The sequence below is a fragment of the Pelobates fuscus genome, chromosome 7 (assembly GCF_036172605.1).
Source record: "Pelobates fuscus isolate aPelFus1 chromosome 7, aPelFus1.pri, whole genome shotgun sequence".
NCBI lineage: Eukaryota > Metazoa > Chordata > Amphibia > Anura > Pelobatidae > Pelobates > Pelobates fuscus.
In genome coordinates, this window is record NC_086323.1 from 102,068,145 (window position 1) to 102,082,421 (window position 14,277).

The 14,277-nt window shown below is 39.0% G+C and overlaps 1 protein-coding gene across 5 annotated transcripts in view; it reads right to left on the reverse strand.

The window, feature by feature from the left end:
- The window catches only part of GRIP2 (glutamate receptor interacting protein 2), a 383,817-nt gene that overhangs the window by 154,499 nt on the left and 215,041 nt on the right, over positions 1–14,277 (reverse strand). For 2 of the 5 annotated variants that reach the window (XM_063426277.1, XM_063426276.1), the window contains exon 1: positions 3,345–3,838. The exons of 2 other annotated variants lie outside the window; for them this stretch is intronic. In XM_063426277.1, the coding sequence (XP_063282347.1) occupies positions 3,345–3,507 (163 nt within the window). In that variant the 5' untranslated portion in view covers positions 3,508–3,838. Of the gene's footprint in view, positions 1–3,344; positions 3,843–14,277 lie in introns of those variants that run through there. One more of the 5 variants, XM_063426284.1, reaches the window with a different exon arrangement.

Below are 14,277 nucleotides of genomic sequence, written 5' to 3' on the forward strand. Positions count from 1 at the left end.
TTCCCCCGAACATAGACCAGTTCACTAGGGCATGGAATCCTGTAAATCTTTCAAAACTTTCCCAAAGATTAGCTTACTCGCTAATAGAATGCCACTAATCCATGTTCGGGGAAACTTCTCCGAACATAGATTTATGGGATTCTATTCGCGACTAAGCTAATCTATGTTCGGGGGAAAGTTCCCCAAACATAGATTAGCAAACAAGTGACTAGGGACTAGGGCTTATTTTACAAGTAGGGCTTATATTACGAGCATCCCCTGAAAATAAGCTAGGGCTTATTTTCGGGTAAACGCGGTCTCTAGACCCTGAATTGCTAGCGACACGATTAGTATTTTCTCTGCATATTTTAATTTCCTTCCAGATGCAGAAGGGTACAACTGGGGGAAAGAGAAAGAGGGAACAGAAAAGGTTGTACTCTGTGAAATAGCAATTTGAATGAAAAGAATTATACTAGAGAGGGGAAGGGTAGGGGAGTGTGACATAGCACTACTTTCCACACACTACTAAACCCCACAAGTGATCAATAGAAGTTTAAAACCCTATGTACAGTTTGTACAGCCCCACCAAGTTGTGTTCTGTATCTCTGAGTCTCACAAAGAGATATACCACTCCTGAGAAGCCTCATGCTAAAAATCTGGAAAAGGCATAGAAACCAATAGTCACCATAGAAACTAATGGAACCAAAATGCATTTTCCGTTGGTGACTTCTCACCTTTTACATCTTTACACTAGTTTTAAGAAGATGACACTTTTTATACGTAACTCCCAATGATCCCAAAACACAAGACATTTCATGGTAACTCATTAGACTTAGTCACCCAATAGCCAACACGAGTGAACTTAAATGGCTTCATAGGAAAATTAGGTGTGATAGGATTTCCTGTTTCCCCATGTTAAAGACATTTTATGTGAATAACACAGTTCCCAGAGAACCCCAGAACTCCTGCTAAGTGAGCAACCACTTCATAAAACAGCCCCCGGTAATGCGCCCCTGATTCTTAGCACCCGGCAGCAATATCTTCTCTGGTTGAGCCAGTGGGTGCTGAACAACATATGCTGGCCGCAGGATCAGAAATCTGTCTTATTCCTGTCTTACCCAATCTAAAACCATTAATCAATTCAAGGTGCTCTTTGGACAGTAGATAGCTGGGATGATGAGCTGTTTGGCAACACCTTATGGGGGTTACCTGTTCTTGGTGGGTAACTTGGGGTCTCGATCTACCAGCGCTCCACCTGGAGAGGACTTAGTATAAGATGAATTCTTTTCAGCCCAGACTTGATGGCGCAGGGGAGGGAACTGTCTTTTGTTATTTGGATCACCCCTTGGAGGAGGAAAACGCATTTCATTCTGTATAATTCTATGTGTTGCGCTAACAAAACAATATTTGTTTACCCTCACTAAGTCTCGGCTAGTGTATAGGGATAAGGACTATGATCACTGCTATGCTGATGCCGAGGTAGCTGAACTCTGTGACACTAGTATATAGCCAATACTCATTAAAACATGGATGATCACATGATACAGCCAAAGATTACAACAAAAAAGGGGCTAATCACATAACTGCTTCCATTGTCTCTCAGTCAAGTCACTACATTAATGATCACATAACTGCCCAGAAAGTTCAAAGTTCAAGTGCCTCATGCATTGGTTCAATATAGTTTTTCTATACTACTGGGCCCTGCAGCTCACCAAATACTGAACATGGTAACACACAGCACAGTAAAGAAAGAGAGGGGAGGCAGACTATAAGTAGGCTTACATGCAAGGTCAGGGCCAGAGACAGAGAAGAGGGATGAGGTTAGGGGGCAGGGGAAACAAACATGCAGCTTGGGCCCTACATATTATTCCAAATGGGTACATAGAGGTGTAAAATTACATGTCAAACAATACTATTGACATCTCCAAAGATTTCAAAGGACGTTTTTGTTTCAGGGAATTTAGGGTACAGACAAATATATAGTGAAGGCACAGTGCAGGGAGCTTGGAGGCTGCAACTCTATATCTGCCACTAATGATCCAAATAAGTTTGGGGCTAAAGAGCCCCACATTAAAGACGTTAGCCTTTCCCCATAAGGTACATGCCAGCGTATTCTTGTGTAGTAGAGAATACTAACATATTTTAGTTTACTTTATTAAATTCTAATACCCATTCCTTATGTAGCTAAAATCGCTTAGAACAAGTTCAAAGTGTTTTTATAACACAGATTTAAGTCAATGACACACTCATTCACACTACACTCTTACTGGGAGTTGTATTGCTTTGGAGTTCCGATGCACCCATACACATTGCATATTACTGTTCTGATTATTTACAGAAATACTAGAAGAAAGGTTTGCGTCTCCAACAGCATCAAATATCTCTCCTAAAGAATAACAGGATAGCTATATACATGCTTTATTACGCCTTTACAGGACACATTGTCTGTGCTAACTGATCCTCTCTCTATATCCTTTTTATGAGAATATGTTTATTGATAATAATAATCATAATAATAATTATAAAACAATTAGAAGTTATTCCATAACTGATCTATTTTTAACACATTATAGTTAACTGAATTATATTTAACTGTGTGAGAACCGAGGGAGGTAATAAATGTATATGTATCCTCAAACCATCCGACACAAAGGGTTAACGCATTGCTACTACCTTCCAAAGTAACAGGCATATAGCCAATTTATATAAATTATCCTGCAATAAAAACAATTCCGTAGCATAGTATATAAGAAATCTGCTGTGGCATTCACAGTTTTTAGCAATCTCTTAAAGCTATTGAATTGGAAATCTAGATACTGCATTATGAAAGAATTGGAAATAAACATAAACTCTAAACACAAATACATAGCAGGTGTATAATAAAACATTTAGACTACATTCAGCCGAAAGACAATTAATTTAGTAAATATAATTGTACATCACAAGATTTATGTCCCTCAGTACAGTATTCCTGTTTTCTTGCTTTTTTTTAATGAAAATAAACGTAAAAATAAAAATCCACGATCATTCTGCAAGGTGCAATGTACAATATTAAGTACACATGCATTCAATCACAGAAGTGTTATCTAACTAAACAGAGGGAGAGTGAATGTTTATAATAAATTAAAGCATTTGGAATACACTGAAATTCTTAAATACAATAAAATATTCAATATTGAAAAGTATTAAGTGAATCAAAACTGGACAGCATGGTCTCTGCAGGGAAGTAGCCATATGGGCAGGTAGGACTATGGATGGGATTAGAATGTGGACCTCCTGCTGATTACCAGTCCTAAATCAATAAGGCACGAGAAAACAGAGCAGGAGCTCATAAGGGGTGTTATGAGGGGTTTATTGACCCTTACCGCTTACACAGAGACTCAAGCTGCACAAGCCTTCTTCACAGGACTCCTCTTGGCTCTCTTGATCTCCATCATCCTCCTCATCCTCTCCGGACCTGATGTTCTCCCTCCTCTTCCTCCTGGAAGGTCTTCTGACATTCCTTAGGACTTTGTTGACTCTGTTCATGTGCTGATGATGTACCTCACCTGTCCCTCTGTAGTCTGCCCAGATATGGGGTTCTCTCCTTCTCCCACCAGTCCAGGAGAAACAGTGTCTCAGGTCTGAGGCTCTGGAACACTTTGCACTAAAGCAACCAGGCTAGCTCTGCTCCTGAGGGCTGTGTGGGCTGTAGAGAGTCTGCTGACTTACAAAGAGCTAATAACTCTGCTGGGCAGTTCCCTAACAGCTCCTGTGTTAGTAATTTTATAGAGGAGTCAACATTTTGTCAGGCTGCTATTAGCTCTCTGCAGGCTGTGCTGTGCCAGTCTTGGCTTTCAAAGCCCTGACACAGTGAGCAGGGATGGGGAGAGAGACTTGTGCAATAGACACATCACATAGGATATCACACACTGCTCATATCCCCAAAGCCAGATCTCACTGTTACAGATAGGAAGAGAGAGGGGGGAGAGGTGGTGGTGGTGGTAGGGGGGGGGGGGGTTGTACAGAAAAATGAGAGGCTCTAATTGATCTCAAATTGAACTGTCATTTCCTATAAGCACCTTATTTGTTTATTCTTATCCAGAACGCCTTTCAAAATTAATCAGAATGTGGTGTTACAAACAGAATTATATATAATTAGACATATTGGTACAAAATGGAAAAAATAGATTTGTATGTCGGCTTTCATCTAACATTTGTAATGTTTTGTACGCAATGAAGGGCCTGTGAGCTGAGCATACAATCTACCTAAAAAAATGATAATCAATGGACCATGTGCCTATATAGCAGTTTATATATATAAAACTAGCCATATGTTATTTTTTATAATTTCATTTTGCATTTATGGTGTCTCACCGAGTATAGATAGTACTTTAATTAGCACTGTTTTACTTTAATACGCACTGTACCACTTTAATGTACAGTTTTTCTATATTCATACTTTAGAGCATATACAGTTGCAAGTTACAGAAAAAGTATGTGAACCCTTTGGAATGATATGGATTTCTGCACAAATTGGTCATAAAATGTGATCTGATCATCATCTAAGTCACAACAATAGACAATCACAGTCTGCTTAAACTAATAACACACAAAGAATGAAATGTTGCCATGTTTTTATTGAACACACCATGTAAACATTCACAGTGCAGGTGGAAAAAGTATGTGAACCAGTAGACTAATGGCATCTCCAAGAGCTAATTGGAGTGAGAAGTCAGCCAACTGGAGTCCAATCAATGAGATGAGATTATATGCACTTTAGTTATAGACCCAGCACTTTAAATCACACCATTGCACTAGTTAAGCACTTTTAGTCTATGAAATTCTTTGCTCTTTCTGGACATTCTATGAAGTTGTGTGTTCATTAAGTAAAGTAATGTTACTTACTTCACATATTCACACACATTTCTCACTATGGGACTATATATGGGTATATTAAACTCACTGTCTTTATAGCAATATATGCTATACATTATATTTTTGGGGACTTTGATCTCTAGATATCCTATTTAGTTGCACTACACACTTTTATTCTGTTTATTTACGTTTCCATGGTTCTCTCCGTAACAGCGCATTGCTATGGCAACATGTTTACACGAATCACCGGTGGTGAGTTAATTTCTTTTCTTATGGGCTATATAAATCAGTATTTTATGTCAATCAGTTATGTATTGATAGTTGATCCTGAGGAAAGCCCGGCCGAGGGCTGAAACGTTGATTTTATGGAATAACTTATAAAAAAGAAAACTTTGTAACGTCAGAAGACCGGGAGTGCAAGCCTTCCTTCACCATTCTATATTTTTTGGCTATGGCTTAGTGTGCACCCGGCATTTAATATTTAATAGTCTGAGTGCACTCTAGGGACTTAAAATAAGACTTAACTTTTGTTACCTTAAATAAAAAATGTCAACGTTTCAGCTTGATTCCCTCACTTGTCCTGATGAAAGCTTGAGGGAATCAAGCTGAAACGTTGACATTTTTTATTTAAGGTAATAAAAGTTAAGTCTTATTTTAAGTCCCTGGAGTGCTATCCTTTTGTATATTTTTGTATTTTTGGCTGGACAAGAACCGGGCAATATAGTAGTTATGGTGGAGTGCAGGATTGTTCTATTTTGGTGTATATATATATAGCCATTTATATATAATATCTATAATATCTATAATTCATTATGTGTATTTTCCATTGAGTTGAGAATTTCCATAAAATGTTAAGGAAGATTTGTCAGGCAATGAATTGTCATAGAATTTTGTCAATTGGAGCCACATGTGGTGATCAGTTGACCTTTTTTAAGGATTGAAATTCTGTGTCTCTTTAAAAAAGCTGAAGAATGTTACACTTGAAATTGGAAGGAAATACATAATCTTTCTCTTCTCTTTTTCTCCCTCCCCTAACTGTTTGTCTGTCTATCTATGTCTCTGTCTGCCTTACTATTCGACTGTGATCGTCGTTACACGGCTATGATGCATATTAATATATATTTGCATTTCTATAAATCTCTTTAATCATTTATCTACAGTAGTGAATATAAAATGTCCATTAAGCCAATCAATCTCTATCCATATAAATGTCCTTTTTATATTCCTCTGATTATCCATGCTTTTCTCTCTATGAGTTTTTTTATGGCATACTACTTATTTATCTATCTATCTATCTATCTATCTATCTATCGAAGATTATTTACCCAGCATGCCAATGCCACTGGAGTAGCTATAATTGCTAAAAAGCCTTTATTTAAGCTCATGAACATATGCATTTGATTTATAAACACATTAAGTATGTGTCATCAGAATGTATAAATACCCTAAGTATGCCATTAATCCTCCAGATGCTCTAATTAGCTTAAGGTTGGAAACTTCAAAAGGACGGATTTCTCAGCTTGGAGTACGGAACTGCTAGACGAGGGAAAATACATCAAAACCAGCGAGATATGAAATACTGCTGTGCTAATGGAATATCAGGGGAAAGGATGGGGCGAACTAAGTTCAGCCTACAGAACCAATGAGGGCATAGCCAGGGCCGGATTTACATGTCAGGAGCCTGTAGGCACAGAATTCTGTACACCCCCTCCCTCCAGTAAAAAAAAGGCACATAAAGTGAGTTTAATACTTTTATTAATTGGATTTTGCAGACATGAAAAAACAATATATGTATATATATATATATATATATATATATATATATATATATATTAAGGCTTTTGCCTGTAATTGTGGGAGGGGCATGATTTCCCTACTTAAAGGGACTCTTTACCTTGCTCCACACCGTTCTTGTTCTAGCGATTTGCATGTGACTACTTCTGGGTCACATGCAGGTCGCCATCTTGCAACTTACCTGTTTCACTACGTAGTTTACCTGTTCCTGCTGTCTTCCACTGGTCTGCGGCACTCGGCTTACAAACATTCACTTTTCAGCCCTCCAGGCCAGAAGCTCCGAGGACAAATCCAGGAACGCACAAAAAACGTAAGATACTGACCAAACCGTCGCGCCGTGGTCATCACAGGTCAGGTCTATCTCAATTAGTTATAATGTTCACATATTCCTTTAGTGTATTTTTTCATGTTTCTATCATTTCGTGTTTAACTACTGAACAAATTTGTTTCAGTCTGTTTCACAAGGACCCCTATGCTAGTTAGGGAGGTACGTTACAGACTATTAATATTGAGTCCACAAGCCGGCCCTTACAATTCACACATGTATTGTATCACCCATCAACCAAGTTTAATAGTTTCGCCTCTTGGCATTAGCTAGTAAGCCAGTATGTTATAAGGGTTTACACTAATTACTTGTTATTCAAACATGTCTCATCATCGCATCTTTAGGTACTAGGTATCTACTAATTACTGCAACCTCCTACTTATGGTTGCAACTAACTGTGCTACTTATCCTATAGTCATACAGGATATCTATAATTTTACGTCACATACCACATTTCATACAACTATATCGTTAACCCCTATAGATCTGCTTATATCCATTTCTTATGTTAAATCGCATGAATGACTTACTTTTCTCAGGTACATCAATTTACATGTCCCTATACGCACCATACCCTTCTCCCCCTAGTTAACTTTGTTACTGGCTGACAGGGCACCAGGAATCCAATGGTTAATAGTTTCACGCCCTCTATGCCTTAGCTTAGCGGTCCCGCAAGGCCAACATCCATGTTCCTACTTGGAGGTACTACGCCCATCGGCCCAACTCATAGTTAGTCCTCTCGCATAGGGGCATAGAGAGGGCCTCACCTGTCACTCCCATTCTACCTTTTGTTTTAAAAGTCACAGAGAGGCCGACACCCCGCCACAATGTTCTGTGGCCACGAAATCCCCTAGCGCCAACGCACAGATAGAGCCTCTCAAGCCACTTGGCATCTAGCAGGGCCTCACCAATCACCCATCAACCCATCAACCAAGTTTAATAGTTTCGCTTCTTGGCATTAGCTAGTAAGCCAGTACGTTATAAGGGTTTACACTAATTACTTGTTATTCAAACATGTCTCAACGTCAAAAAGTTGGAAAGACATGTCCCTGCCCAGCACTCCTGCTACGTTCAATGCACCTTTATGCAAAGGGGATATAGCTAGTTCACTTCTATTTGATTTGGACTATTGCTCGCAACACAGCAGCATAGTTAAATGGAACATATGATACCAACAGCTAGATAACCAAATTACCCAATAACAACATATACATATATACAAATATAAATATGTACCGTTAAACTGTTGTTTATTACTCTATAAACAGGTTTAAGAGCTTGCACATTAATCTGCGATGCCCGCTCAATTAAATGTATTAAATCAGTATTGTGGCAGGTACTATGAGGAAAAGTTCCTTCTGTTCATTAATATGCATTAAAAGTCATGTAGTGTTAAACTAATATTAGGTGTGTTCAGTTGCGTTGGTTTACCAGTCAAACATTTATATGTATATGTTGCATTTCATCCACGTTATATTCAAGGCCTCACGCTGGTTCTTCTTTATGTCCTTACGCAGTCGAGCATACATTACATAAATCAATATTAAGTACGTTTTCCGGTACGTTCATGATATCCAATCCGAATGTCCGAATTGCCGAATTTCCAAATTTCTGAAGTGCCGAATTTCGGAAGTGGTGAACCGAACCGAAGTGCCAAATTGCAGAATTTCGGAAGTGGTGACCCAAATTGCCGAAGTGTCGAGTTTCGGAAGTGCTGAAGTGCTTCGGATTTCGGAAAAGTGGCAAAACAGGAGAGGGAGGGAATATGACAGGAATCTAACCCTACCCCTTACCCTACGCCTAACCCTAACCTTGTTAATTCCAGAGTTCCATTACAGAGGGTGTTAAGATGATTAGAAGATTGAGAGTAGTTACAGCTGTGACATAAGGGGTGTTAAGGATTACTGGATTTAGGGTTACAAGGGGTTGAATTTAATGTTGGGGTACAAGGGTTGTTTAGTTTTCAAGAGGAGCTAAACATAGGATTACGGTAAAGAGGGTTTTAGGATTTGAGTGCTTACATTTAGGGATTAAGGAATGGGTTTATTTTAGTTTTGTGAGGGCTTACATTTGGGTTTTAGTTTTGTGAAGGACTACATTCTGGGTTAGGGAAAAGGGTGTTCAAGGCATGTGGAGCTTGCAGGGTTAGTTGCAAAGTACTTACCTTTCTTCGCATTGTGTAGTCCAGTAAGTCTCCTACATATCTCCCAACACTGAAAGGAATGAGGCTAGGATGGGGAGGGAAGCATAGCTAGTACCAGTAACACAGCTCTCTTAGCTGGCTAAGCCCATTTGGAAAAGGATGTGTTCTCCCACTGAAGGAGCCTATCTGGCTTGCCCCAACCTCTACAGGACCTTGCAGAGCTTGTTACTAATGCACTCTCTGTAGGGTCCTAGTGCATGTTCACAGCACAAGTGAATCTAACTCACTTTTTTCCCCACGCCGCATCTGGCTTGCCACGGCTGGCCCCGCCTCAATGGCTGAGATCATCAATCTTTATGATGATCTCATCCAATCCAATGCTTTCAAGCATTGGGAGGGTTTTGCGCATTCACAGCAAAACACCACGCTACACCAATCAGCATCTCCACATAGAGATGCATTGAATCAGTACTTTATTAAATCTTTAAGTCAGAAATGCTTTTATTTCAGCTACTCTGGCCTTACATTTTCAATTTATTTTGCATTAGCTTTAATTTCCCATCATAGTAAATAACCCTGTCATAGTAGTATAATAGCATTGTAATATACTAACAATGTAACACTCTCAATGCAAGATAGTAAAACATAATACAGTAACAAACTGATACTGTAAGATTAACATGCTAACGCTTAAATATACTAATGTAATAATGTGATAAAATAGTAATATAGCAACAAATTAATACAGTAACTTCTTACTATTTAAAGTAATATTAACTTATATAAATAATAAACTAGTTAATTAGTAACACACTAACATAGTAAAGAAGTAATACCGTAACAAAAAATAAAAACTCACGCCCAAGTTGAACCATTCACTTGCCCCGGTTGATGCTTTTGATTCAAATGACACTAAAAGAAAAATAGCAAAAAAAAAAAAAAAAAGACAAAACCCTAATTTTTCAGTTCTATAACAAAAGGAAATTCATTCCTTCTTGGCTCCAAAATAGCAATCGGATTTCTCCCTGGAGAATGTCTCTGCATGCGCAGTGACTCCTCCATCTCTGAAATGTCGGAATTTATTTGCCAATCTACAAATGAGAGCTGCTGGCTCTGCTATTCCCCATGTTTGATCTCTAGCTGCAGCAAAGTCAAGGCTGTTGTCACCTGGGGCATGCCAGCTTCCCACACAGGTATCTTAGGTTCACCACTGGCTGTGTCAAGGTTTTCTTTTTATTGTAAGCTTGGATGATTGCTATATTGTTCAGTATAATAGAAATATGAACTCTCGGGGGTAGATTTTGTAATGTGTTAGGTAAATGGTTTTCCATAAAGCTGCTTCACTTTGCTGAGCTTGGCTGTTTTGCAATCCGGTACATACATGACTCAAATAAGAATTGGAGGTAAGACCCAGCTAACGGTATCTACTAAAGAGACTAGTGGCTTAAAAAAAATCAAAAGGTGAAATGCAGATGCAAGTGGTGAAAACTTCCCAATTTCAGGTTGTTAGGATGAAAGGGTAAATGCTCAGGGTCAGAATGACCCAATCTGAAGGAAATTCCTTCAAATTAAAACACTAATTCATGATATGTAAGTCTTGCAACTATTGAATTAGCTACTAGAATGTCATCCCTTTAGGAGACTCCTTAAACAATCTGTAAAAGACCAGGGCAGGTAAAGCTAATCAGAGCCCCAAGGACAAAAGGACAGGCAGAGTGAAGCCTGGCTAAACGCGGCAATGATGCACGTTAGAATTAATGGTGAGTGGACAGCATGTCAATAAAAATACTGAACACACCATAGAACGGACTCCACTGATGCCACCACATTCACCTAAAGCAGTTAATTTGTGCTTCCAAATCCAGAAGTGACGTGCCTCCATGGATTGTTACAAAAAGTGTTTAGAGGGTCCAGGAACACGAAGTATCCAAGTGCAGACTGTACAAGATGTTCATTGTCAGAGGACAAGCAGAGAAACAGCAAATATCCTGAACCATGCTCTAAAGCCTATCACATACCACCAGCAGATAGTCCTCCAGAGTCCTTCATGCACTGAAAGAGGCAATCCAAAGTACCAACAACAGACAAACCTTTAATTCAACTCTCATCAATGTAACACAAGCTACTGAATAAAATCTATGATGGACTGATAGTTATACAGTTTTTGTTCTACATTTATTGGCATATAATTTATTTTTAACTAGCACATACATATATGATAAAACAAATACATCTTCACTGTGCTGGGGGGAAATGTCATTTTCAGTCCTTCTGTGAAGAACTAAAAGGGGCACTATGGTGCCTGGGAGAGGAATGAGTTTCTTTAAACGGTGAAAAAGAATTTTGCAGTAAAGAGAACGGTGGTGGAAGCTTTACGGTCGATATTTTATTTTGCAAATGAAAATTATAATCATACTAGGTGGAAGGGGTTATTCAGAGATGACTTACCAAATTTCGCCTTATAAGTTGGGTCCAACAGTAACAACCTTTCCAACAACTAGTATTTAGTGTTAGAATGGTAGCACACTCGTTATAATATAACCTATGCTAAAAAACTACTTTTCAAACATGCTGGCAGGATTTTGATCAACTTTCTTTCCATGCGGCACTGGTCTTGCTGTGGCTGGCCTCACCTCACTCCGCTTTCGTAGCTGAGATCAGCAATATTGATCATCTCAGTCAATCCAATGCTTTCCCATAAGAAAGCTTTGGGAAGCATTGCACATGAATCAGTAAATCTCTATGGGGAACGTTCAGGGTCTCCATGCTCTGGCTTTACACGCCAGTCCTGCACATTCTGCAGCACTGACAAAGGAAGCACCTCTAATGGCCGACTGATTAACTGCCACTAAAGGTGTTACTAGACAGCTCTAGACACCAGAACCCCTACATTAAGCTGTAGTGGTTCTGGTGACTGTAGTGTCCCTTTAAATTTAAAATTCACTTTGAATTAATAATTTAGTGAATAACCCTGTACAACATAAAAGCTAACAGCTTTTCAAAAAGTACTTGTCCTAACAGTGTCCCCTTGTTATATTCAATAAAGAAAAAATATATATATTTTGTTACATTATAAGTGATTTTCTTTTTAATAAGGGTATCATAGCAACAGAGTGATTATGCGCTCAGAATATTTTATATTATAAATAGTTAATATTACATGTCTCTAAAAAGATATTCACAATTCATCCGTTGTAACGCTAATGTTACCAGCGGGTCTCTAAATGTTGGGGTTAATCTCAATCCATTAATCATGCTGAATATTCAGATTTCAGAAGCCCTGGGCCAGCTTCCTTTTACTAATGCCCAGGGCTAACATTATTCTAATTTAACTAAGCATGAGTGCTACTTTTAATGCTTCAGGCAAGTTTCTCTCTGTTTCTTTTTTAATCCCAGAGGTAGAATGATCATGTAAAGGTATCCTCGGGCTCAAATCACACTTTTTATACGTTGACTAAACCAATAATGTCGACAATATAAGTTAAAAGTTCTTATGATAAAACCTAAAATATTTGTTGACGATCTCACTTACGGGGCTGTTTTTTCCAAGCAAGCAATGTAAACGCAGTTCTGGGACTCATCAGTTATAAGGCTCCTCGGAGCCAGCAGATACATAAAAAATGGAAATGTAAAGAATATTTTTTTTGAATTGCTTTCATTTTGCAGACTTTCCTGGGCATTTTGCCCAAAACCTACCAGTCTGTAATACACAGATTGAAGATGGTTACAGAGTCAAGTTTGCTTTTCAGAATTGCTGGAATTTTAGGTAAAGTGTGATTACAAAGTGCAAATATTGAAGGTTAATACGGTTTACCTTCTAGGGAATGACAACACAGAGTACACCAGAAGCTAAACCCTATCCTATAAAGCCCAAAGACTACTTACAGAGGCATTTTCACTCCCTCCTCCGTTCCCCTGAAAAATGTTTATTTTATAAGATGGACTCTTTATAAAATAAAACTCATATTGACTGGGTTGGAATTTCACTAAAATTCCAACCAGGTCAAGAGATATACAGAGACTGGGAATAGGTGTTATTTTCCTCCTCTAGACTCGTTTGAGCAGAGTCTTCATCAACCTATTGTTCCTGTAACATTTTGTAATCCTGTCTCATTTAGTGTTACATTTCCCCCTTTCATAATATTGTAAAGGGCTTGATACTGGTTGAATGGAAACAGATCTCAATTCCTGATGCTTTGAAAACCAGGGTTAGTGACAGCATGTCAATTATTACCATCAGGCTTATTCACTAGAGTGAGAATTCAAGGTGAATTCAAAGTGAATTTCACATTTAAGGTGAATATAGCCAAAATGGAAAAATTGACTCAGCTGTTTGCCGTTTGGCTACTCTGGCCTTGAATTTGAAATTCGTTTTGAATTTACATTAAGTTCTCACTTTAAGGAACAACCCTGAATTTAATGTTCTCCATCCAGGGTTTTATGCTCTTTTTGAAGAAGTTAAACATTTCAATGACATTTAATTCATACAAAAGGGACAGCAACATTCAACAACTGTGCAGTTAGACCACAAGGACACAGCAGAATTCACCAACTTCCATAGACAAGACATCAGTGCAGTAAGATCATGTGACCGAGATATTAGCATTCACCAACTACCATATAAAGAACAGCAGGGCAGTAAGATCATGTGACCGAGATATTAGCATTCACCAACTACCATAGACATAACAGCAGGGCAGTAAGATCATGTGACAGAGATATCAGCATTCACCAACTACCATAGACAAAACAGCAGGGCAGTAAGATCATGTGAACGAGATATGAGCATTCACCAACTTCCATAGTAAGGACAGCAGGGCAGTCAGATCATGTGAAAGAGATATCAGCATTCACCAACTACCATAGACAGGACAGTAGGGCAGTCAGATCATGACTGAGATTGCAGCATTCACCAACTACCATAGACAGGATAGCAGGGCAGTAAGATCATGTGACCGAGATATCAGCATTCACCAACTACCATAGACAGGCAGGGCCGGCGCCACCTGTAAGGCAACCTAGGCAGCCGCCTAGGGCGCACCTTAGCAGGGGGCGCCGGATCCCTGTGTCCGGAGTCCCCGCTGCGGCTCCTCATGCTGCCCGTCTGAGCGCTTTAGCATGCCCCAGGCGGCGCAGCACTGCTGTGTGGAGGGCGTCCGGGTTTGAGTGACCGTCAGGA